The sequence below is a fragment of the Chelonia mydas genome, chromosome 8, assembly GCF_015237465.2.
Source record: "Chelonia mydas isolate rCheMyd1 chromosome 8, rCheMyd1.pri.v2, whole genome shotgun sequence".
In the NCBI taxonomy this organism is placed as follows: Eukaryota; Metazoa; Chordata; order Testudines; family Cheloniidae; genus Chelonia; species Chelonia mydas.
This window is the reverse complement of record NC_057854.1, coordinates 76,996,135-77,022,681: the sequence shown is the minus strand read 5'-3', so window position 1 is coordinate 77,022,681 and position 26,547 is coordinate 76,996,135. Positions and strand designations below refer to the sequence as shown.

The window sequence follows — 26,547 nt, the reverse complement described above, 5'->3', positions numbered from 1 at the left end:
GACTCAGCTTGGCTGATACACTCCAAAATTCATTTTTTAAGTCTCCTCTGTGCAGAGGTCCCACTTGAGAAATTTTACACAGAAAAGAACTTTTCTAATAAAGTTAAAAGGGGTTAAAATCAAGCTCCTGAGCAGTGGTGGATTTAAAGTTAGTGGGGCCCTGTGCTCAGGTTCATTTTTGGGGCCCCTCCTTGGGATGCAGCCAAGAAAAAGAACATTCTCTCTTATCTCGTGGGGGTGCTCCCAGCCCCCTGCCCTACCCCAGCCCCCTGCCCTGAGTGGCTCACAGCAGGGAGCTGGGAAGGGACGATGTGTAGGGGGAGTATGGGGCCCCGCCTTTGCTCTACCCTGCCCCGATTCCATCCCCTTCCCCAAGGGCCCGCCCCTTCCTCTTCTCCGCCTCCTCCCTCAAGTGTGCTGCGGCCCTGCTCCTCCCCCTCCCTCCCAGAGCAACTTGAGCTCTGGCAAACAGCAGTTTGGTGGCGGGGGAAGCACTGGGAGGGAGGGGCTGGAACACGGCAGGCTCAGGGGAGGAGGCGGGGGAGGAGGGAGCTTGGCTGCTGGTGGGTGCAGAGCCTGCAGCAGGAGCCCCAGGAGCTGGCAGGACCAAGCTTCTGCCCCCACAGTTGCCTGGCCCTGGGGCCTCCTGTCATTGCGGGGCCCCATGCCAGGGCACCTTGTGTTTTACTGTAAATCCGCCTCTGCTCCTGAGGGAAATGTATCACTCTTAACTAAGGTGTCACTACTGAGACCGTCGGACCAAGGCACGATTAAGGGCTGAGGGAGCGAAGCATGGGAATCCTGGGGAAGACGAGGGCCTGAGGCAGGAGCATCCTCATGCAGCTGGGAGTAGTGGGAAGGAGTCACTGACATAACAATAACTGAGCAGCAAGTGGAGCAGCACAAAGCTGACTGCTGATGGCTGAGTGCGGCCACTGCGAGAAGAGAGTTCCTTAGATACCAGGTGCCTCTATTCAACAGCTCAAGGCACATCTCAGTATGACTAAAGATGACTCAAAGGACAGAAGAAAGTCCTGGGTGAAGGTCATATGACAGGATCCATGGCTGTTCAGGAGGGGTGATGAAGGGCTTTCTTTGACTGGGAGGCCAAAGTTTTCAGTAGGTCTAGGCTCAGATAACCCACCTGACTGTCACACCACATCTGTGTATAATGTATATACTACCCATATACTTTTCTAATAAAAACCTCTATTTTGGGAAGTTCATGTTATATCTTGCCCATAAAAGCCTCACGTCAGCTTCAAGCTTAGCACACAAAAGTAAGGCCCGGGACCCACTTTTCAATGTAAAAAAATAACAATCAACACTTGGTGGTATTCTGATGTTTGTGAGGACTGTAAGAGCTAAAGCGCAACAATGACTTTTCAAAAATGAAGTTTTCCTGGCCCTTAGCTCATCACCTGGACTAGTCTTTGTGTCAACATTTAAGTACGCTTTTAAAATTCTGTTTAAATCACAGTTACTAATAAATCAAACTGGCCCTTCTCAATCTAGGCTGTCTCCAGACACTAGCCACCCCTCTCTAATTTAAGATTCCTCACTTCCCATTATGCTTTTTTGCATGTTCAACTCCACTTTCAATTCACAAATTTCACACTGTGGAGCTTTGCACCCTAGAATGCACTGCATCCATCAGAGGTTAAGAAATAAGCATCTGAAAGAGACAGCTTCAAGAGATATAAAGGATCCTGACTCTTACCTCCCACCTCCACCATAATGGTATCAGAGGGAATCAAGCAAGTCTGGTGGACTTTCTGACTGGCCATGTGACAGGATAGTTTTACATTTTTAACATGTGGTTTATTTGGGCTCTCTCTTTTTAAGGAATCAAGAGCGAAGTTATCCTCAATGAATTGCCCTAGCATATAACATCCCTCGCCCACTAAAGCTGCAGATAGAATCATAGGACTGGAAGGGAACCTCAAGAGGTCATCTAGTCCAGTCCCCTGCAGGACTAAGTATTATCTAGACCATCACTGAGAGGTGTTTGTCTAACCTGCTCATAAAAATCTCCAATGATGGAGATTCCACAACCTCCCTAGGTAATTTATTCCAGTGCTTAACCACCTTGATAGTTAGGAAGTTTTTCCTAATGTCCAACCTAAACCTCCTTTGCTGCAATTTAAGCCCATTGCTTCTTGTCCTATCTTCGGAGGTTAAGAAGAACAATTCTTCTCCCACCTCGTTGTAACAACCTTTTATGTACTTGAAAACTGTTATCATGTTACACACACACGCACGCAATATAGCAAGATGTATTAGCTATGGTAAAAGTTACTTGAAGAAGCTACAGACACAGAAATCATGCTTTTATTGAGCTGCTGTAAACAAAGAAACTAAAGCAGATTCTTAGAGCAATTTTCTTTCCAGCCAGCAGTGGATAATTCCACTTTCATTGTTTTCCAGTCTGTAGCTGTGGAATGCACTATTCTGGGAAGCCCACTCCCCTTCATTCCAAAAAGCAAATGAATCTAACCGTCTCAGCTACAGATGACTACACTGAAAAACTAAAAATTAATGCTACAGGTAACAGCATCACAGTTATATTGCAAACTCAATAGCAGTTTGTGGACACATTCTCTAGGTATTTATTGTAAAAAATACCTTCTCTAGGTATTTATTGTAAAATACACATTGTTTTATCTGTCTTGTCTTATTTTGTTTTAGCCCATTATATGCTGAGATTAAAGAGCAACAGCTTCCTTGCTGACTAGTATATGAATACACTCTACAATCAAATGATGATACAAAGTTTGGTTTTACTATCAGCATCCAGTATACAGCTATAGAAAAATATAGCCCTTTTACTCACCCTTGGACCTCTCTTCCCTGATAGACCAGGTAAACCTGGAGGACCTGGGGGACCCTGGAGGGACAAAAACCAGATAGTTAAGGTAAGAAAGACCAGTCTTTGTGCTGCAGGTCATAATCTGACTAGCCCTCCTACAGCCACCCAACTGATTTTCTGATTACAAAATCTTCTCATTTTGAAAGAAAAGCTCAGAACTGAAAATACAATGTGCTTTTTCCCAATCTGGCTCCCAACTGGAGACTTATGGTCAAAATTATATTATGCATAAGGCTTGTAACTCCCAGTTTAGTGCATAACTTAAATAAATTTATTTTTATTACAGGAAGAAGAATCCATTTCAAAGTCTAAAAACAAGGAAACAAAATGTATTTAAAAAAAGAGAAAACAGTTAATTTACTAAATTAAAAACATGGCATACCATTTACATCGCAAACAATATATGTATCATTTGAGGCAATTCAGACAGTTAATCAATATAAGAAACTAAGTAATAATAATAACCCATAGAAAAGAAAGACGAAGAAAAAGAAACACAACAGACATGATTGAAGACTTGTTTGACTTCCTAATTATGAACTTTTCATAGGAATCATAGGTAGCACATTATTTGTTTCTTTACATTCATATTTTTGAACCGATATAACTGCTTTCAAAGAAAAAACTTTTTGATTTTTATCAAATAAATTCATATTCTGTTTTATGAGCTGATGTAACCTTTGCAAATAGATTTGATCATAAATAATTGTAACACTATTAGGCACAGTACCAAGTTTGAGCTAGGTAACAGCTTTGTCCCTAAAAATGATCTCTTTCCTTTTACATTGTACCTGTTAACTTTTGAGAGCAAAGACAGTGTTTCATCTGAGCTCAAATTATGGTGAGAACTCTTGGCCAAATTCTGCACTGGCTTGTGCCGCACTGCATGCCATCACTTTTACTTCAGTAAGGTTGCATGGTAATGGGGTGGAATTCAGGCCTCCTCCTTTAAGAGCAAATCAAATTCCCATCCCCATGCAGGTGAAGAGAGCCATGGCTGTAGCAGAATCAATACCCTTTCACAGCTGAGGCAGGTGAGTGGCAAGATGTTAGGACTTCATGCAGGCAGTGCCCCTATGTGTCACACAGTTTTTCACTGGTAGGGCTCACTGCCTCTACTTCCCAGTATGCAGGGTGAGAAATTGGGGTCGGGGGTGAATCCACAGAGGCTACTCCAAGCCCTAGCTCTGCACTATGAGTCATGGAATGGCCTGAGGGAAGGATTCCATCACCACTCCTACACCAAGACTCTAACTCACCCAAAGATCTTCTGCACACAACCCAATTACTCAGCTTGTGCACTGGGTAAAATACATTAAATAGCTCTGACTGTACTGCTTGACGCTGTTCAAAATTATTTAAAATCGGGGGGAGAGATGAAGGAAAGCACCCGGATTACTACTGTGGCTGAGATGGCAATAAACAACCTGTGCAGGAAATGTAAAGATGGCATGTGCATAGCACTATCCACATAACTTCCCACTGGCTTTTATGAGCCCTTGGTGCATAATTTTATTATGATTAAAATCCAGAATAAAAATGTTAAATCTTAGGAAAAATGAATATCAGTTCCCTTTGAAATAGAAGGATAACTTCACTGGCACAGAAGCCAACACTGACTATCAGCCAATGACAGACCAATTGAATGCAGATAGTGGCTTTAGGGAGACCTCAAAGGGCTTTCTGGGAGTACAGAGGAATAGGTGGACAAGAGGTCAAGCCCCCTTATTTCCCTTTGGCCTATACAATGCTAATTGTACAGGTAGTAGGTTTCCAGCAAATGTAACCCCCACGAAGTGAAGAGGGTAGACCAAGAAGGCCATTTAAGTAGCGAGTGGTGCACTGTGACACAGTAGAAAGAAAACTGTGTGCAGTCAGGACTACAATTATAGCAACCTTCATACACCCTGGCATTGTACAGGTAGGGGTTGGCATGGTGGAGGTCAACAGGGTGTTTAACCTTGCCTAAAGCAAGTTTAGTGCTAATGTGGTTGCCTGTGGACTGTTAGGAATATTTGTAGGTGTGGACAAATGGTGCATTACAGGCATGCTACAGGGACCAGCCATGACCCACTGGTGAGTGTATGTTACAGGTTCTCCTCTGTGCCTGATCTGAGGAGGATGTGAGTCTGTTACAGTGGCTGCTATAGGCCCTTGGCTCTATAGCTCATGCTGTCGCAGCTCATATTTTTAGCTCTTTAAATTCCCAGTTCACTCCCTGATGAGTCAGCCAAAATAGCAGCCATCACACAAGCACTGGTTAGCATGCCAAATTTCTCTAGCATAGACAAGGCATTTGAGTGCATTTCACTTCCAAGAATAAAAAAAGAGCAGACAGACACACAGAGCTTGACCTGGCATTCTTGTTGAAGAAGAGTTCCAAAAATATAACTAAAAAAAGCCTGGAGTTTCCGCATCTTGTTACATCTGGAGGAACTGTTTCCTATTCTTTCCTTTTTGAATCACTGAAGTTAGAAGATGCACCATGCACAGAAAGTTATCCTGGGGCTACATAAAGGAAAGAGTCAACTACATTTCTTCATAAAAGGTGGACAAGTAAAATATTTTGAAGTTATGGTACACTGCTTTTTTAATTGTAATGTGAAGCTCTTTCTACACCCTATTTCAGATACTGATTACATTTGCTTTAAAATAAAGTGTTTTGATAGCTGGAATCCCTATTTTCCCTTTATGAAAATACTAATACATATTTACATCTCTACGTGAGCCTTGTTCCAGATTTGTTTGGTGCAGCTGGATGTGTATTTCAGCCTGTTTGGCTTCTAATTTTTTAAGATTTCTTTTTCATTTTATTTTGCCTTTTGTATAGCACCTATGTGCTATGCACTAGGCAACTTATGAATTAATGAGTAATTGTTTTTATTGGTCTAAGGACAATGAATGATATAAAAAGAATGAATTTTTCTTCATAGGGCATAAAGATCTGGTCTATTGATGCCACCCTTACGACAAAACCAACTGCCAGCAATCCCTAGAACCTTGCACTAAGTAGCCAGAATCTTTATAACGATGTGTAAATATAAACCTCCCCCCTAATGTTCCTACCTCAGAACTGCTCACACACCCTCTGCCCTGCACCGACCTTCTCTCTAAATAGTTACTACTGCCTGTCTTACATCCAGGTGGGATAATGAGCCACCTGCCTACTTGAGTCAGCAGACGCCACTTAAACCTTTCTCAACATAATCACTGGCTACTAGGGTAGTGTGTTTCAGGCAAACATTGCTAGCCTATTACACCAACAGTTGGTTAAGTTATTAATAGAAACACTCCTTAATTGAATTAATTGAACTGCTGCTACTTCAAATTGACAGCAGAGCAGTATTAGGAAACTGATGCCCCTGTTTAGCTAAAGCAACTACTTAACTGATTGTATATTTGGTGGAGACCACTGGAGAGTTTGCTGATCATTGTTTTTCAATTATTTGCAAGAAGTTACACCACTGCACAGAATTCTACAGCCTGTGGAAGTAGTTACAATAGTTACAGCTTCAAACCAACTGATTTCTTCTGTTTTTATACTGACCGAGAAAGTTAGTTCTAGATACCTACTGTGACAGGGTCAGGCCAGATGGCTACAGGAGAGTAATAGAAGGCAGATATATTAGCCCCAGGTTAAGTAGGTCCCTTTTCCCTGGGTAAGGTAACAGGGAAGGTTCCAGAACAATCAGGAACCTTCTGGAGACAATTAAGACAGACAGGCTGATTAGAACACCCTGCAGCTAATCAAGAAGCTGCTAGAATCAATTAAGGCAGGCTAATCAAGGCACCTGGGTTTTAAAAAGGAGCTCACTTCAGTTTGTGGTGCGTGTGTAAGGAGCTGGGAGCAAGAGGCGCTAAGAGCTGAGAGTGAGAATGTGGACTGTTGGAGGACTGAGGAGTACAGCCATAATCAGACACCAGGAGGAAGGTCCTATGGTGAGGATAAAGAAGGTGTTGGGAGGAGGCCATGGGGAAGTAGCCCAGGGAGTTGTAGCTGTCACACAGTTGTTCCAGGAGGCACTCTAGACAGCTGCATTCCACAGGGCCCTGGGCTGGAACCCAGAGTAGAGGGCGGGTCCGGGTTCCCCCCAAACCTCCCAACTCCAGGTCAGACACAGGAGGAGTTGACCTGGACTGTGGGTTCACGAAAACGGCCAAACTGAGGGCTGCCGTGAAGCTCCAAGGCGAGCAAATCCGCCAATAAGCGCAAGACCCACCAAGGTAGAGGAGGAACTTTGTCACGCTACACAAAGACTCCGAAGAGCTTCTACACAACCAACAAAAGTCACTAAGTCAATAATTCCAGAGTCAATCTGATATGTCCCCAAACCAGGGAAATTGGTGGTTTGTTTCAATAGTCTTTCCTCCAATAATTGTAAACTGTAATTAATCATTAAACAACTGCATAGCATATTACATTTTATATGATGAACCAAATCATTGTTTGGTACATCAAACAACATAATAATTGTACATTATCTTCTAAATGGTACTACAGATGCAAATTTAAAATAATAAATTGGTTTAATAGGAATGGTATAATAACAGTAATTCTTGTATATTTTCCTCATGCATGTTTCTAATTAATGCTTGAGTTTACTGTGCACCTAAAAACAGTGAAAGCTTCCTTCAGAGGTTGAGGAATACTACAAAAATCACAAATAATTAGGGGGCAATCCTGCAAACACTCGGGCCCCAATGACTTCATGAGGGCAAACTCCTGCACCCTCATGAGTCCCCAGACTTCAGTACAGCTCCTCATGGACACAGAGGTGTACCTGCAGAGTCATTTGCAGGATCTGGGTCTTACTATGATACATAGGTCCCAATGGGAAGTTTTGTGATTGAGTGCTACAGTGCAGAACCAGACCCATAGTGCTTAATATCAGGTGTAGTTCCACAGTGGTAAGTATTATACTCAGTAGCTGGCATTTGCAACATCAGATCCTGGATGCTGGTCCAGTTGCAGTTCAGCACACAGAAATTCTACTGACTTCAATGGAAGTTTGATGCACAGAGTAATGATAGGATTCTCTCTCTTAATAAGGTGTTGGAACCAGTCACTACCATTTCCTTTTAATGAAGAATTAAGAAGTGAATGAATTCATACATGGCTTTGGAGCGGAGCCTGGAGCTGGAGCGCGGAGCAGTGCAGCTGCAGGTTTTTGCCCAGAGCTGGGAGATTTTTCACAGAAAATCTTGACTGCTCCACTGCTCCAGTTTTTTTTTCTGGAAACATTATACAAGATAGAACCTGTTATTTGCTCTATCTTGTATAATCTATTCAGGCTGATGAAGCAAAAACATATTTCTGAAAATTTGCTCTCTTTACTACAAGGACTGTGCTTGCAATTTGAATCTGCTTTCCCGTTAAAGTTTATTTTCAACTTTGTAACATGTAGCCTCGTTATTTCCCAACAATTAATGTTGTAGAACAGCGATAGCACGTATTAACGCTATGGCACATACCAAATTTCACTGATATATCTATATTAAAGCATTTTTGAGATATTAATTAAAAACTTGGAAAATATTTTGAATATTTTTACTGCAAAATTTCATAAGAAAAACTAACTTGCAATTTATAAATAAAAATTTATATTAATTTTGTATATTAAAATGCTTCTTACTTCATTAAAACTGCAAGAAACCTGTTAAAATATTAAAATATACTTTAGTAATATTTTTGTGTAAAAAGAAAATGTGACCTTTTTTGTCCAGAAAATCCAAAATAAATTCGAAGTACCTTAAGTGGTTAAGATATCACAAGCAGCTACATTATTAAAAAATGTAATGCTTTTGTTCATTGCTTTTCGAAGATCATAACAAGAAACATATGGATGCGGTAGCAGCACAAGAAGATTTGGCCATGGCTTCAACAAAAAAATCAAATCTGCCCCCCATGACTGATAGCTGATTTACGGAAAAGGATCTCAACGACATCTTTACTTTTGAATTTGAAAAGCCCAAATTTGAGCTTTTGGGAAAAGCAAAGAAGAAATCAGCAATGTGCAAGGTGAAAAAGGAAGTGAATGGTGAGCTCAAACCATGTAGCTTCAAGACAAGTGAAGCAAGTGCCGTGAAAAGTTTCGACCTTTGGTGGCATGTAAAACATAACCATCCTGAAAACTATGTGGCTCTGGTTACAAAAAAGGACCAGGAAGATGAGGCAAAACAGAAAGCTGACGCAGCTAAACGACGTCCATCTGGGTCTTTGAAAACTCCTGGAGAAAAGATTTTTTGCGGAGCTTCATCTGAAAAGAAACCCAAAATTGAGCAAACAAAACCTGACTCATATTTGAAGTCCTCAAAGGTTACAGTCACCATGGATGCCAATACTTTCCGTGAAGGGCTGATGGAAATGGTTTGCTTGAGTTCAACACTGCTCACTAACTTCAGGCTAAAGAACAAAGGATTCCAAAAAATTGCAGGTGAAATGGGTCAGCAGCTTGGCGTTCGACAGGGCATGATGCGGTTCATCATTTAGTTGTCAGCACAGCTGAGTCTGGTTGCGAAGAGCTCAAGAAAGCTTTGGAGCAAAAATTGTGCTACCTGAAAATGGATGCGGATGTGGAAACAGAAATTTCCTTGCAATCAATGCTCAGTACTATGAAGAAGGAAAAGATAAAGCTGTGGTAAAAACCTTGGACATAATCGACACTGAAGGGCGTCACAATTTGTTGTACATGAAAAGTCAAGTAAAAGCTATTTTAGAAAAATTTGGGATCAGTGAAATGCAAGTGCTGAGCATCTGCGTTGACAATGCAGCAAACATGACGTGTGCCATCAAAAATTTCAGTGAGGACAATGAAACCATTTCTACCTCTGAGAACAGGGAGGTGGACAGAACTGAAGCTATTTTGCCTGATGAAGAAACTAAAGGAATGGATGAAATTGAACTCAATATGGATGCTGCTGTGCAATGGGTTAATGACCCTAGCCTCATACTTCCAACATGGCTTCATGAGGACGGCTCAAAAGTCCAACTGATGAGGTGTGGTATTCACACTCTTCAGTTGGCAGTCTTGGATGGACTGAACAAAGAACATGTGAAGAAATTTCTGGCAAAAATTCGACAAGTCGTTGTCAAACTACGAACCCCAAGTATTCGAAGTGTTCTGCTTGATCTACATGGGGTAACTCAATCACTGGATACTGTGACTCGCTGGGGTTCAACATTTGCGATGATTGATCGGCTTTTCGTTTTTCAATCTTACTGTGAACAAGTGGCTGCTGCTGGAACAAGAGAATTCAAGTTAACAAAAGCTGAATGGGACAAAGTAAAGAACCTGCGAGACCTCTTGGCAAAGCCAAGCCAAACCAAACAACCGTGAATCTTCAAGCTGTCGATGTAACCCCAGGAGTTTTAATGAAGGAATGGCGAAAACTGTCAAAATTCTTGCAAGAAAATAGTGGACAAATTGCAAAAGGAATTCTATCCTCCATGTAGAAACGTGAAGAGAAGCTTTTTGACAATATTAATTTCCTTGCTGGAGTTTATGTTGACCCATGGTATCGGATTCTTCTTACCTCAAGGGAAATACCAAAGGCAAAGGAAGGGCTCCTTGATATTGCTCGACGACTAGATAAACAAAATCTATTGCTACATTTGAACTCTGCGAAAGAGATTGAAGAAAACGAAACACAACAAAAGGAGTCATCAACAATCGAATTTGCGGTTTCGGAAAGTTCATATGCTTCAGAAATAGCAGACTGTTCTCAAACTTCCGTCTCCACTCTGAACTTGTTCGAGCATCCATCCCTGAGACGTCTTCAACCATCACAGGGAAATGGAGATAATTCAAGCACCAATTCTTCAGAAGATGATGCCTTTGAAAAGGAATTGGATAAACAAGAAAGATGCCGGCGAGTTTCTGCGATTCATAATTGTAATGAAGCATTATTCGAGAGAAAGTTTCGGGAAGATTTGGGGAAGACATGATGGAGTCTACTGGTAGGCTAAAAGTTAGGTCTGTTTTTGAGGCCATTTACAGCTACCCACACTGCATTCAGGCTGCCTGTAGAATTGCTTCGAGCATGCCAACAACTCAAGCTAGTGTAGAGCGACTGTTTTCGGCTTTAAAGTTAATTTTAAATGATTTGTGGCAGGCTATGAAAGACAACTTGATTGCTGCAATCATTTTTTACAGAATGAATTATGAATGATTCCAGTTTGTATCATTGTTGATGAAATTTAAATTGTTTTAAAAGTCTGAATAAAAATAATGTTTTTTTCAAAATTACAGTATGCGCTTTTTTATTTAGTTAAAAATTAATTTGAGTCGGAGAGCGGAGCAGAGTCGGAGCGGAGCTGGAGCTGTCACTATTGGTGCCGGAGTGGAGCTGGAGCGGAGCAATTAAAAAATTTGATTGCTCGAAATCCCTGAATTCATATTCATGTTTGATTTCAACTCTGCCTTCTAGCCAATCTTGTAAAACACCTGAGTGCTGATAAAGCAATGTATAGTCCTGAAATAAAAGAATCTTTCAGCATTATGTAGAATTATTATTATGCCACTTCATTTTCAAAATTTCCAGCCAAAAATATTGGCAAACACTTCTCCCTACAAATTGCGTGGAAGTGCATCACGAACCACAATGAGAGGGTATCCAATCAATTGTGTGACTGGTCTCCTTCTCCTTCAGTTCTGGAAATCTCTTCCATGGTGAATTAGGCAGGCTAGAATTTCCAGGATTGCTACAGTGATACCATTAACATCAGAGGACTGTATGCAAGGCATCATGTACCAGATCCAAGTTTTACAGCAAAATCCCCTGGTTTCTAACACAAGCCAGTGCAATGAACTGGAAATTGTCACATCTTCAGGGAAATTCAAAAATTTAGGCTTTGTTTAACTAAGTATGAAAATAAATAATACATAATTACAGTACATCTTCCATTATTGATTTTGTTATTAAATTCTGCTGATAGTATTCTGTCCCTAAATTTCCAATAAACTGGAAGAGATGAGGATGGAGGTTTTTGAAAATGAAGACATGGGGTATTTGGAAAGTCAAGGTAGGTGACTTACAATTGTGCAATAAGCACATTAGCTCAGTTTCCATTAAAATGACCAGCAGTGGAACAGTTAAAAATGATGACATTTACTTATATTGTCATATTTATATTTCAAGTCAACAGCCTCTTTGGGGGAGGGACCATCTTTTTCTTCTATGTTTGTACAGTACCTAACACAATGGGGTCCTGGTCCATAACTGAGGCCCACACGGGTTACTGCAATACAACAGCCCACTGAGGTGAATGAGACAGTTCTTAGTCAGGAAGACAATAGTGCTCCAATCTGCACTCACCCATATTTGGAAGGGGATTTTTTCAATCATACATAAAAAAACCCCACTAGCACTTATGCATTTTATTGAGATTTATAAAAAATACTAAAGAAAAGGGTGCCTAACCATACGCTATCCATAAATGAAAGCTTAAATTTCGGTAGCAAAGGGTGAATTCCATAGCTGTGGGATCATGGAATACAGCGGCCCTAATTATACTAGGCAAGAGTCGGTTAGGGTGGATGATTATAAAGCTAAAGCAAAGTTGAGGAGTTTGAAAACCACAAAAGCGAGTTATTGCTTGTCAACTCTAATAGATTAAAAATTATTTCTGTGTTGAATCCTTGAAAAAAGGTTCAAACCAGCCATGACATAATGAAAAAAATATTTTTTTTCCATGTCTCGTCAGCATTTTCTTACTGTGAGGGAACTTTGAAAGTTCTTTGCTGCTGCTTCCTCCAGTTTTCCAGTGATGAGATTTTAGGGGTTGGGCTTACATGAATCTATTCAAGTGTTGGTTTGGAGGTGAATTACTGTTCAAGGGAGCAGACTTAGTGAGGAAACGGAGTGATGTGACTGAATAGATAAGAACCAGACTATCACTGGCTCCTCCAGAGGTGTACAAGACTCACAGAGGGAGCAAAGAACATTCCCCATAGAATAGGGGCCAATCAGAGTGGCAGTCCCTGGATTTACAGGCTGCATGCCTCCAAAAACTTATTGTAGAGAAGGCTATGATCCCTTCAGGAGGAAGGTCTTGTGGTGAAGGCATTGGACTGGAGCTCAGGAGACCTAGGCTAAATTCCTGGCTCTTTCACAGATTCCCTCTGGGTTACCTTGAGTAAGATACTTAGGATCTATGACCCAACAAAGAATATAAAAATGTAAGGCTGGCCACACTGGGTCAGACCAAAGGTCCATCCAGCCCAGCATCCCATCCTCTGACAGTAGCCAATGCCAGGTGCCCCAGAGGGAATGAACAGAACAGGTAATCATCAAGTCATCCATTCCCAAGCACATTTAACTTTAAGCATGCAAGTGGTCTCATTTATTTCAATAGGAGTACTCACATGCTTAAGTTAAGCTCATGCCTAAATGTTTTGCTAGATCAGACCCTTAATTTTTCTGCATTTTCCAGGTCTCCCTCTATAAAGCGGGAATAGTAACATTTCCTTTGTCTGTCTTGTCTATTTAGATTGCAAGACCCCTGAATCAAAGACTGTCTCCTACTACATGTATGAACAGCACCAAGCACAAGGGGGCCCTGATTCTGGTTGAGGCCCCCAGGTGCTATTGTAGTATCAAGAATAAATAATAATATGTCCCATTAATATTTCAGTGCTATTTGTGAAAGAACAGATTTGATTTTTCTGACTGACTGAAATCTTTTCATGCAATTTTTGCATTATCCTTTCCAATTCAACACAATCTATTGGTGGTTATAAAATGTCCTCATCTTTAAAGACAACAATTAACAACATCTTGATGACAGCCAAGGACTTAATGATATAACTATAGAAATATTGTTACAAAGGGCAAAAACAACAAAATGAAGGACTGGCATCATATGCAGGGCAAGCAAGCAAGATCACTCATGGATTATCTTTAAATTAGTTTTTTAACACATCGTTTCTCAATTGTCTCTCTAGCCCTTAGCATCTGGATCTTGTTTAAAGTAGAAATTGGGCTCTTAGATAGGATTTTTAGTTGCTGATGACTAGTTTTCTGAAAAGATGTCTGCTGAGCTGAGAGAGAATACACACACTAAATTTATGGACATATTCAAACATATTAGAGGCTGTCTGACATATATCAAATAACTTTCCAGTAATAACCACAAACACACAGAGGAGCACAAGTGGAATTATCTACTCCATGCTATGGTTTCTGGACCTCAACCAGAAACTCAAATAAGAATCAGCTATCGTATTATTCAAGTTAAGCATGCTGGGAAACATTCTACAGTCAGCCTGCAATCTCACATAAATTAGTTTCTATCTGCATATATTAGGAAGGTGTTTGGATATCACACATATAAAATAAGACGACAATTAAGTTCACATGAAAGAAATACAAACATGCATTTTCATACATTTCTGAAGTTGCTTATCACGATAATTAATTACATGCATTTTGTGATGGAACTGCAAAGCAAGGGACTGCAACTCCCATCAGCCCCCTCCCCACAGCACTTCCCTTTCTCCTGCCCAGGTAAGGTAGTGGCTGGGCTCAGCCTGTAGTGTAGGGCAGCGGTATGGAAACAAGGGGGCAGCGAAACTGAGGCAGTGACCACGTGGCAAGCAGAGAGTTGGAGAGAAACTGGAGGCAGGAACAGATGCAGAGCTGCATGTGGAACAGGCTGCGAGTGCTGGACATTACAGAGGGTGCAGGTCTGTGTGGACTGAAGGGGAAGCAGCAGCTGGGCGTGGAGACAGTGCGGAGGGGCCTCAATAAGAGACACGAACTGAGCCTGGTTTGGAAAGCTGCAAGCCCCTATTTTCTTGGTATAGAAACTGGACTGGAGAGGGCAATCCCAGCACCAGGCATGAAGAGCCCTGACTCTCAACTGGACTGCCCCCAGGGGCCCACCCAATCAACGACCGCTATTGCTTACTTTGAACTGTAACTGTTTAAGCTTCTGTACCACGGATATTTGCAACCTTTCCCTTTCCCACTAGCACTAGTAAAATAACCTTTCCCTTGGCCATGTATCTAGGTTGTTACTGGAACCCACCAGGGCTAGCGCCTACAAGGCCAGCTGTTGATGCACCTAGAGAACTTACCTCCCAGTCACAGTACCTCTAACACACTACTGGTGCCCTACTAGAGCTGTCAGTTTTGGTTGGACATATTCCTGGAGGTTTCATCACATGACATAATCTTTAAAGATTAATCTTTAATGCCTGGAGGCATTAAAGAGGCCAGGCATTAAAGAGGCCTGGAGGCCAGTGGCTGCAGTTTGCCATTCCCGGCCAATGGGAGCTGTGAGCAGCTGTACCTGCGGACACTCAGGTAAACAAGGCATCTCGCGGCCCACCAGGGGCTTATCCTGAACAAGTCGTGAACCAAGTTTGGGAACCCCTGCCCTAGAGGCTTGGGCTACAGAGTGGCCTCAATAATTAGAATTTTAATTAATATCAAAATGCTCTAAATATATGGTTATATTCAGATCCCACAGGAATGGCATTTCTGATTTAGATTTTGTGCTCTGTCTCATGCAAATATTTTCTACCTGAATAAACTGGTTTGTGATTATGTGATTATAACATGATAACATGATACATCATGTGATTATAACCTCTAAGCATATGTTTACACTGCAATTAAAACCCTGTGGCTGGCCTATGCCAGCTGACTTGGGCTCGCGGGACTTGGACTAAGGGGCTGTTTAACTGTGGTGCAGACACTCAGGCTCAGGCTGGAGCCTGGGATCCAGGATCCTGCAAGATGGGAGGATCCAGAGCTCAGGCTGCAGCCCGAGCCCAACATCTACACTGCAACTAAACAGCCCCTTAGCCAAAGTCAGCTGGCATGGGCCAGCCATAGGTGTCTAACTGCAGTGTAGACATACCCTAAGAGTGCTGCTCATCTGAGAATCTTATATCATTCTGATAATAAATTCATTTATTTTCTTTGGTTCATTTTATCCATTCTTGTCATGCTTTAGTCTTAATACTTATGTACTGTATGCATTAACCCTATAATTTTATTAAGTAGCTATTTATATCTAGTGCAATTATAAATATCTTGCTGCATTTCAAATAAAAAAGGCAACATATCTGGTTTGTTTATCATTTTACCAGAACTGAGTGTCTTCGTACTCTGTCAGTGTATAAAAAAATACATTTATGCCAAAATTACATTCTGGACAGCACATCTTATGGCAACCATACATTTATACAGTACATTAGGAAGTTTCTGTCTCAGTTTTGACATACTTTTCAGGGCTTATTTCAGACCCTTCTGTTCAATGTGTGTTGCTATAGTATATTAATGTTTATAATAAAGACAACTTACTGGAGGTCCAGTTTCCCCTTTCGGCCCTCTTGAATTCTCCATTTCAAACACTTTGTTAAGATCTTCATAATCATAATTGTAACTTTCAACATCAATTTCATAACCATTTTCTGCATCATAAGTCTCATCAGCATCAAATGCACCTTCCTCCCATGGATTGAGCTGATTATCCAAAGACAGGTCTACAGTAGCCCTGTATAGTGTTGTGTTTAAGATTTGCTGAATTTCCAGGGGTTCATCTGAAAGCTGCTTGGCCTTTACCTGTGTTTTCATATCTTTGATCTTACTCTGTTTTACAGAAGAAATGAGGGGGGGCTCACTTTTTCCACCTGCATCTTCTGTGGCATTATCTGAACTATTTTGAGGTGATCCCAGGGTTTTTTTGCTGCCATTCCTCTTTTTGCTCAAGCCCTGTTGATGAATTGACAGACTAAAGTTTTCCTGGACACTTGCTTCAGGTCTAATTGTTGTGGACTGAGGTTCAGATTTTGCAAGCTCTGATGGAGTAACAGTTCTTAACGCCAAGGATTCTGGTAGGGTATGGATTGGTGCAGTGTTGTTAATAGGAAGGTTTAATGCTTCTTTCTGTGTGTAAAATGATTTATGTTCAGATTGGGTGTTGTCACCAAACTGTTTGCTTGGAAAGTTTACAGACACCCCAGCTGATGTGTCGGGAGGTGCTGGCAAAGATCGGTATGTTTCAGCTTGGCGACATTGCTGTTTTACGTATTTACAATAGTTTGCAGAGGCTTGTGCAGAGGGGATAATATCCAGTTGACATATTACTCCTTCAAAACTGACAGACTGAGAGTTCATCCGTCCTAAGGTAAACAAACCATCCAAATCAAATATCTGTACTTTAGAAAGTGTTTCCCTGCTGTAATATTTCTTTCCACACTCAGCAAACATTGAGACTGTCTTGTCTCTAATGTCAATAGCAAATGAATGCCATTGTTCATCATGAATACTGTAATCAAAATATACAGACTGCTTCCCTCCAGTATATACCACTACCTTCCTTGGTAGCAACTGTACACCAAACTGCAGTCTGTTTTTGTCCCTAATACTGAAAAGAAAAGCATTGTTTACTCTATAAGAGTGTAGCCCAATCAATAATGTGAACTGATTCCCTAGACTTGATGGTATGACTTGAGTGATAGGGGATTCAATGTGTGCATCTCTGGTTAAAACAACGCCTGATGCTGTTAAGCGAACCCCCTGAGGTAACGGAACAGATGACAAGGGCATTGTAGACACTGCTGATGGATGTTGTATGTCTTTCCCACCAAGGCCTAACTGATGAAGAACATCTATGCCTGCAAAAGAAACAAAAAGGGGGGGGGTGTATTATTGTTTTATTTCATTCATATGTTCATAAATTGATATATATGCATATATAGCATGTAGACACACACACACACACACACACACACCCTAATATCAATACCAGCATCTGAATAAAATTATACTTCACAGAATGAATGTACTGTATACTATTAGGTCACTAAATCCCAAAGGAAGATGCATCAGTCAGTGATATAAATGGAGAGCAGAAACCTGACTAAAGTCAGCTAAACTGATGAAAAAAACAATCCCCAACTTGTCTTTTAAAACCTAAGACCCAGCTTGTCTGCTCACTTGGTTCACACACAGGAGGTGCTATGAGGGGAGGAATCTATGTGATGATTCCTTCATAGAGACACCCTCCCCACCCCACGCACAATATCATCCTATGGGGGAGGGGAGTTGCCCTCTCCACAAAAGTCCCACTCCCAAATTTGACAGGAATTGAGGCAGAGAGTACCCTTGCTTCCACTTTGGTTCTGGCCTCCTACACTCCCCTGGCTTTGTGATAGAATGGCCCCACTGCAGGCATTTTGCCAAGGACTCACCCGAGACATAACTCCTGCTGCTGTATAACATGGAGATTGAGAACTGTCAATGTAAATTTATTCCCAGTACTACAGTGGGATTACAACTTGGTGAGAACACCCTCATAGCACTCTACACTCCAATTAAGCTCCCAAAACTTAAAACATGGAACAGCTAATTTACCAAATGGAACAATTCCGAATTCCTGTCCTTTCTCCGTTTTCCAACAGACTGAAAGCAGAATCCCCACTTACTCTAAATTCACATGCTCACTACCAATCTGCCACTTTCAAGCTGGCAAGAGGTCATGTATTACTTACATACCACCACAGCACCTAACTTTTAAATACTTATTTTAAATTAGACAAAACATGCTGCACTTTTTTCTGTTAACCACCCATGCTACAATGCTTTACCCTGTGGCATAAATAGCATTATTGAAAACACAAGGTAGAATTTTGTTTAAAGAGGGACGACCAGCATATTAGCACAGCAACAGCTCACCAAGTACCATAAGGGAACCACAGGTTAGGCAGAGAGGTAAGCCTGACAGCGGAGATATTGAATGTATTGTGGATATGCTGCATTTGGTACATGAGGAGGAGAGCTGCTGCCATTCCATCAGGGTGCCCCATCCACCACTCACCACGCAGTAATGAGGCTGGCTTCGAACGATATCAGTTGCAGATATCTGTGCCACGGGGCAGTCAGAGGAAGAGGAAAATGAAGATTTCCCCAGAGGGACAAAAGGTGGTGGCTTAATTACAACATGTTTGTACTCTTCTTCCTCTGCTGAGTTTACTCGTAAAGAGCATAGATGAGGTAAGCCGTGGAGAAGCTGTCTGACCATGCAAAAGAGGAATAGGCCAGGTAAGGGAGGGGAATCAGCAGGACAAAAGTGCCAGTGCTCTCCATCTTTTGGCTCTTGGGCTAAAAAGTCCCCATCCTGCCCTCATCCTTTCTGTTAATCAAGAGGCTGCAGCTATACAGAAATGATTTAAACTAGGATTGCATTCCAGTGGAAGAGAGAAAAATGTTGTAATACATTAACATATAGCACTCACGAGATTGCTGCTACAACTGTGTGGGTCACTTCAGAAGAATCCTTGCTGTACAAAGTAGTTTTGGCTCTGAGTGTGAAATAAAAGCCTATTTCCTCCCAGAGGGTGAATATATTCTGATCAATTAATAGAGATGAGAGAATTTGCCTCTAGTTGAATTTGTTTGGTATCCAAATAGCTGGACCAAGCTATTACCCCTGACTGGGGAGAGATTAGCATTTTCCATCGTATTTTGGCAGAGGGTACTTTGTGCTATGTAATTTGTGTTTGTATTATGCAAATAAAGCTGAGGCTTTTTAACTATTAAGTGGTTTAAATGAAATTGGGAGTAGCCAATGGAGGCTAAGGATTTTTGCCAAGGTTAAGGAAGTGGAGGCACAACTACAAATAAAATAAAAAGACAGTAATTGAAACAAATGGATATTCACAATTTTTAGTGGATATTAGATTTCCTTTTCCAGCTCTCCCACTCTCTGTTTACTGAACATATTAGTAGGAAATGTTAAGAATAGACACATCTTGGCTCAGTTTCTATAGAAAATACAAAAAAGCTGGAGATTTCCTTGGAAGTGTTTTAAAAATTGGAACCAAAAGCATAAACCTGAGTGCACTGTACAGCTTGAAAATTAATTACACACCTTGCAGTGGTTCTAGTCCTGTTAGAAAGTTTGCAGTAGTGCCAAGATTGTACTGGCAGGTAGCCAGCACAGACAGGGGCAAGCGAAAGCACATCTTCGGAGAAAATCAGAGATACCTGCCAATTTCTCAGGATGCCACAAAGTAATTAATTTATCCAGGCTGTATTTTAATCCACCATAAACTAATAGCAAATACTTGCTATGCAACTGCCAAATTTAATGCATGTGGTAATGAAAAATCATGATTTGCCATAGGCTAGATTCTGCTTAGTCATGACATGTGTGCACAGGGGGAAGAAGTATTTGCATTGCTCTACCAAAGACCAGGTAAAATTACAGCCTCTATGCTCTGGGGAGTGCAGGTGCTCCCCTGGGGAAATGACACCCCAAAGGAGGCAGCAGCCATGGCGCTGTCCCCTCTACGCACTGGCCAGCTGAGGTGGTTGGCTGCACAGGATGGAACAAATTGCACCCCACAAAAGGTTTGGTGCTACCCCCAGGGGCAGTGTCCCCCTAATTCCAGGCTGGGCCTAAATGTCACATTTAAACTCTATAAACACCTTATGTTTGTGATGGATTGTGTTTGTGTTTGCAAAACGACACGCTTAAGCATGGACTTTGTCAGAAGGATTATGAGTTGAAGGATAAATCAGAGATGGCTCAAACAAACTGGGCTATTAATAATTATTTTTTTAAATCATTGTACATTAAAAATACTGTACCTCCCTCTGAAGTAATAACAAAACTGCCCAAAGTCAGGCAGTTCAAATGTAAAGATTACATGGATGGACTTAATACAATCCTATTGCCTTTAGAAATACAGTACAGGAAGAAGGCCCTCAATAACCTAGCTAAGAGCTTCCCTCTTAAAAATGCATCAGCACAATATTATCACAGAGCTTGATTGTGTCAGTTACACTGAGCCCAGAGAAAGGGGCAGCAGTGATGTCAGGTGCCACACTGACCTAGGGGAATACTAGGAGGCATTGTGCTTCAAAGAGCCAGACTGTCACCCAGAGCTTAGAGGCTACTTGTCTGCTGCCACACTCCTTAGTTGGGTGCAGTATACTCCCTCCAATGCAGCCAGCCTCCTCCATTGGCCAGTGCGCGTTGTGTTTGGCCTGGGGCGGGAAAAATGAAGCTCTGGCCCTGGCTTCTTTAGGGTACTGTGCGCCACCAAAGGAATAGGTCCAGAGTGCAGGGATTACAATTCTTTCTGGCCCTTGCATGGGCTGTGGAAGGGGGACCACAGCTCCTTATGCTGCCCCCATCCCACTATTGTGCACCCATCTAAGAACCAGGCAGAATCTGGCCCATAATGGTTGACTAGATAGCTCAGAGGATTTGTAATAGGATATAGACCCTTTCATCCCCAGATCAATGACCAAAAGTTACTACTTCATGATGGCTATTCAGTGGCCTGTGGGAATGAGTTTTGTGGTCTTAACAGTTCAGTACATGTGCCCAAATCACAAAAATCATCACTACAACTGGAACCTAGCAGGTGAAGAACTAAAGGGCCATGGACTCTGAGCTGCACTCACACCTCTAGAGGTTAACCTTCTCGATAGTTGTTGTGATACATTGTAGGGGAGGTAGTATAGGAAGACTACTTGGTGAATGAATCAAAGATTTCAGTTTACAGAGCTTTAAAAGAAATTATGAATAAACAAGTTAATGAGCAGCAGTCATTTTGTACATTAAATGGAGAACTGTCTAAGATGGCAAGCATCCTGTGACTGCAAAACTCCAAGTTAAATATCCTTATCCATCAACATGAGTACTGTAACCTTGCAGTCTTTTTATCCTTATGATTTCTAAAATAATTAATATTCACTTTCATTTCACGGCATTTTTCTCAATAAACTGTATGGGTGGAAATGTCACTGGTGAATCTGGTTGTCATTTAAGGAAGTGAGAAGAGTAAACATGGATATCACAGCAGAGGTGAGCTAAAAGGCGGACTGTTTGCTGAGACACTTGAAATCTGCAGCACACAAACTTTCTAAAGTCAGTGTGAGTGGGAGTGAAAGTCATGTTAGTATCTGTGCCAACAACCCTAGAGAAATTGTGCTCAATTCTTGGTTCCTCATTCTGTTTATTTTGAAAATTACCTGATGCCCCAAGAGTTCTTAGAAGCTATTCTCTTAGTTTGCTGAGACACAAAAGCAGGGTAAATTTAGTTTTTATTGTTCCAAAGAATGGAAAAAAGAATCTCTCTAATTCCATCATAAAAGAATAATGGAAAAAGGAAAAGAACCAAAGATCCTCATGAAAAAGAAAGGATAAATACTTTTTACACCCGCAATATACTAGTTTCCTCCGAACAAGTGGCAGCTCGGGAGAGGGCTAAACACAAAGCAAATGCAGAATGAAAAAATGACACAAAAGATTAAGTAGCAACAAATCACCCCAACTATACTTCTATATTTGCACTGTCTATGTCCTACTATGCAGCTACAAACTCTGTTTCTGGATATTTGATTTCTGGTCAGGTGTGTGGTCCCTTTTGAATACATTAAGTTTGGTTTTAGCTTTCAAAATTCATCATTGGTTTTAGGAACATGTAATCCTCTGAACTCTTTCCCCATTATGAAAGCCATTATTTTTCTATACCCATTAAAGGTCAGTTGTTTTCCCTTATGTATGTCTGCACATCATCTGTCTTCACTTATTCTTTTACCCAATAAATAAGAGCATATTTGTCACACACATTGCTATGGCTCATCTTGTTAAAACTATTTGTTTTAGCTTTTGCAGCCTGATGCTTTTTCTCCTTCTCCCCCTAATGCCCTGCAAAATTCATTCAGTTGTTCCATCACTGGGAGTATGGGGGGAGGAGGGGGGTGGAATAAACTTTGGCTCTGTCTCTTCCCTATCCACCAATAGTAGCGAAGACCACTGAAAAACCAACAGCTCCCCCCACCTGCCAGTTGTTGGCCACTGAAAACTGCAAAATTTAAAGTTTTTTGTGTTTTTCAACTAAAACCTCAAAAAATTGCCAAAAATGGATATTAACGTGTCAAAATGGAAACATCCATCAAAAAGCCATTTTCCACTGAAAAATACATTGCAGGAAAATTTTCAGCCGGCTCTCGGCACCACACTGGGAGTCAGGTGACCTGGATGCCCAGTTCACCAGCAGATATATAATCATAACAGCCACAAATAATGACAGCACAAGAGCCTGAAACTGTAGTGTTGTGTGGCAACAGGGACATATGCACTGCAACGATCACTATGTAGCACTGTCAGGATACAGCACCCTGATTGTTTTATCGCTCTGCATTTCCATCCAATCTTCAGGAGTGCTGGCACATTTTGTATAGTGGGAGTGCTGAGAGCCATTGAACCAAACTGTAAAGCCCGGGTATGATGAAACCACCTTAAGACAGGGGGTGTGGCAGCACCCCCAGTACCCTTAGTTCCAACACCTGTGCCTATCTTATCTCTTTTTGCTATCCTTGCCACTCGTGGCAGCTGAGGATGAGCTACTTGGGGTGTCCTCCCCACTTCAGCCCTCCTAAGGTGCAGGAATGTACCCTTCTAGCTGTCTGGTCAACTCTGCAGTGAGTAAGTGTGACTGGCCAGCTCAAAATCACTGTGTAAGTCCAATTGCTACACACTCCCTATGCTGCGTCAGGTTTTAGTTAACATGGGGAGCACTCCTCTGACTGATGCTTGAGACCTAGCGGAATAAGTAGAGCAGTGAGTACCAATTAGACCTGTGGGCTGTGCATGCAGAATTCCCCAGACTGACTTGTGGCTTAGGCCCCATACAGACAAGGACATTTACACAATGCATTGCTTCTCAAGCAATGTGTGCATACCTGCCTTGTAAGAACAAGAGAGGAGGCAATGCATATTAATTACTCCACCCAGCAACATAATGTTTGGCAGAATAACTACCAGTATAACCTCTCCTTTCAATGTATCAGTCAGAAACCAAGTACCAAGATATTCTTAATGGGTGGCATCTGAATCTTTGGCAAACTCCCTAGATAACTCTGTGAACAGCTTAGTACTGTCTCTGGATCTGCTATGTAGTTCGACAGAGGGATAGGCTGCTTGAACTGTCTGTCTTTTTGCTGCTTCTTTCTTTGAATTTCTTTTGATTCTGAGAAATCTAAGCAATTTTCTCTTTCACAATATGGTTCCTCACAAATCATTCTGCAATCTACCATACATTTAAGCCACTTCTTAAAGAGAGATTTTTAGGAACTGAAATTTTGCAGGCATGGGTATCTCAATATGTCCTGATGCCTTTTCTTATTTAAACTAACCCACATACGCTTTAAAGCAGAAAACTTTTATAAATCAGTTGCTTTTTATGTATAACTACTTTTTATAGCTTTTTATATTACTATCTCAAAGAATCACATGATAGGCAAAATTCATGCTTGTGCAGGCTGCCATCGCACGGCCCTGCATATTATTTTGGTCCCAATTAAGCCCTTAATATTGGACTTAAATAGAACTGAAGTGTTGCATAGGACATCTGCTTTAGGGGGGATTTTCATTTAAGGAAATTTCCCATTGAGTTACATGGAACTGATATCAACTACAAAGGGGGTAATGTCTACAACAGTGCAATGACAGCTGTAGCAAGATGGGTTTCAGAGTAGCAGCCGTGTTAGTCTGTATCCACAAAAAGAACAGGAGTACTTGTGGCACCTTAGAGACTAACAAATTTATTTGAGCATAAGCTTTCGTGAGCTACAGCTCACTTCATCAAGAAATTCAAAAAGAAGAATGTTACATTTGTTACCTAAGCCAAGGGAAGAACGGGCTTCAGAATTAAGGATTAGGCTCTGAGTAAGAGGTCACAATAAACTTCAGCAGAAGAACAGTAATGTGTTCTCTTGTGCCCAAGTAATGATGTTTTTCTGCAAACTTCCATACATTTGGTGGGTTAAGTCACAACTTTCACTATCTTTTAATGCAATTTGGGGGGTTCTTTTCACTTTGCAGTGTGCGCTTAACAATTAATTCTATTAGAATGGTGTCCCCAGCCTCTGCTTGCCAGAAGCTGGGAATGGGCGCCAGGGGATGGATCACGTGATGAGTACCTGTTCTGTTCATTCCCTCTGGGGCACCTGGCATTGGCCACTGTCAGAAGACAGGATACTGGGCTAGATGGATCTTTGGTCTGACCCAGTATGGCCATTTTTATGTTCATGTCCATAGAGGGGCAAACAAACACCTTTGAAAGTTCATTTGCTTATATGGATGTGAAATACACAGAACATTTTCTTCTTTATGCATCAGAAATGGCTCCTCTTATCTGCTTTTTCCTCTAACCGGGGAGCATGCGGCTGGGGTAGAAAATCACATGATTCCAAATCACGCTGCCGCTGCTGAATATTTATTTTATCTACATAGACTTCTAAGAAGAGGTGTGCATCCTAAGCTCTAGGCATCCTTGGAAATCATTTTAAACCCACTAATATAAATATAAAACCTGCAGCAATCTCCACTGTACACAGCAGTAATTAGATAGTACTTACAGCAAAGTAAAGGTGCGAAAACTAACTAATGATAGCTCCTCAGGAAAATCCCCTTCCCCAAATCCCTTTTAGAAGGTAAGCTTTTCAGTGTGCCCTAGGAATTAACAAGTGGGAAGCAAGTTCCAAAGCCAAAAGGTTCTCAAATACTAGGATGAGAGGGCTATAGAAGTGAATAAACGGCAAGATAAAATGCCCTGTCAAAAACTCCCTCCCTGATGCTCAAAGAGTGTCAGCTTGAGTGCTTCCACTGATCTCAGCTGTGGCAGTGTGGCACAGAGACAAGCAGTCTGGGAAGTATGCAGGTGCAAGGCCAGTTAGGGTTTTATAGGCAGATCACAAAGCAAGGGTGTAACATGCTCCTGCTGAGATACTTGCTAAGCATGAAGCACACTCTGTACCTACCACCTTCAGTTCTTTCATGGATTTAAGACCTAGCCCAAAGGTTGAAAAGTTTAAAAATTAACAGTTAAGGGAACCAGACAACTCCCAACTACAAAATAATCTTTCCCAGGCAAAGCAGCCCTAAAACTCCTCAGGCAGCCAGTGCAGGATTTCCCCTTCATTGTGGAATTTCTGGGTAGTGTAGAGCTGCACTTGTAGCTTCTACACGAGTCCCCTCCTGGTACAAGGAGCATAGACAGGGCATTCCTTTACCTAACAAGCCCCAGCTGATAGAGCAGCCACTCAGGGTACCAGACTGCTTATATGAAACAAAGCAGTCATGACACTTCTCTATTTTATGCAGAAGACCAACCCTGTGCCTCCCGAACTGAAAGGACAGCAGAGGGCACATTTGCACCTCCTAATGGTAGGAGCGCGGTTCTGCTATAGCTGAGGATCTAGTCCTGTAACTTTAAAACTCCTTTTCTGATATTTTGCCAATCTTCCCAGAAAATTTCCTCCTGGGGATGACATGTGGCATGTGAAATTTTGGGGGAACTTGTTATCTTTTGGAGAAGTTTGGAGTGGTTGGTTGAAAACTGGATATATAATGGGAAGTTAGCTTCATCCTTAACTATATAGCAGCTACCATCACTCCATAATGTCAAGCCCATCACTGGTATCTCTTACCATTTCTGCTGCTTCAGGAAAAGTGGAAGCTGACTCCTTAAATCCACCCACCTTCCTACCCTGTTCCTGTGGTGGCCCCTAATGTAGCTGGCCATCGGAGCAGTCCATGTACATATACAGCTGTAGGCTCAGCCTGCAAGGCCAAACTTTCTTTCTCTTCCATTGCAGAACTTGGCTCAATGAGAGTGGCACTAAGAAATTAGCAACATCCCAGGCAG

General features: G+C 41.6%; 1 protein-coding gene across 2 annotated transcripts in view; it reads right to left on the bottom strand.

Moving 5' to 3' along the window:
- COL24A1 (collagen type XXIV alpha 1 chain) overlaps positions 1-26,547 on the bottom strand; it is a 235,788-nt gene that overhangs the window by 192,078 nt on the left and 17,163 nt on the right. For both annotated transcript variants that reach the window (XM_037906297.2, XM_043552998.1), the window contains exons 3-4: positions 16,181-17,496; positions 2,834-2,887 (exon numbers count right to left, since the gene is read on the bottom strand). In XM_037906297.2, the coding sequence (XP_037762225.1) occupies positions 2,834-2,887; positions 16,181-17,496 (1,370 nt within the window). The remainder of the gene's footprint in view (positions 1-2,833; positions 2,888-16,180; positions 17,497-26,547) is intronic.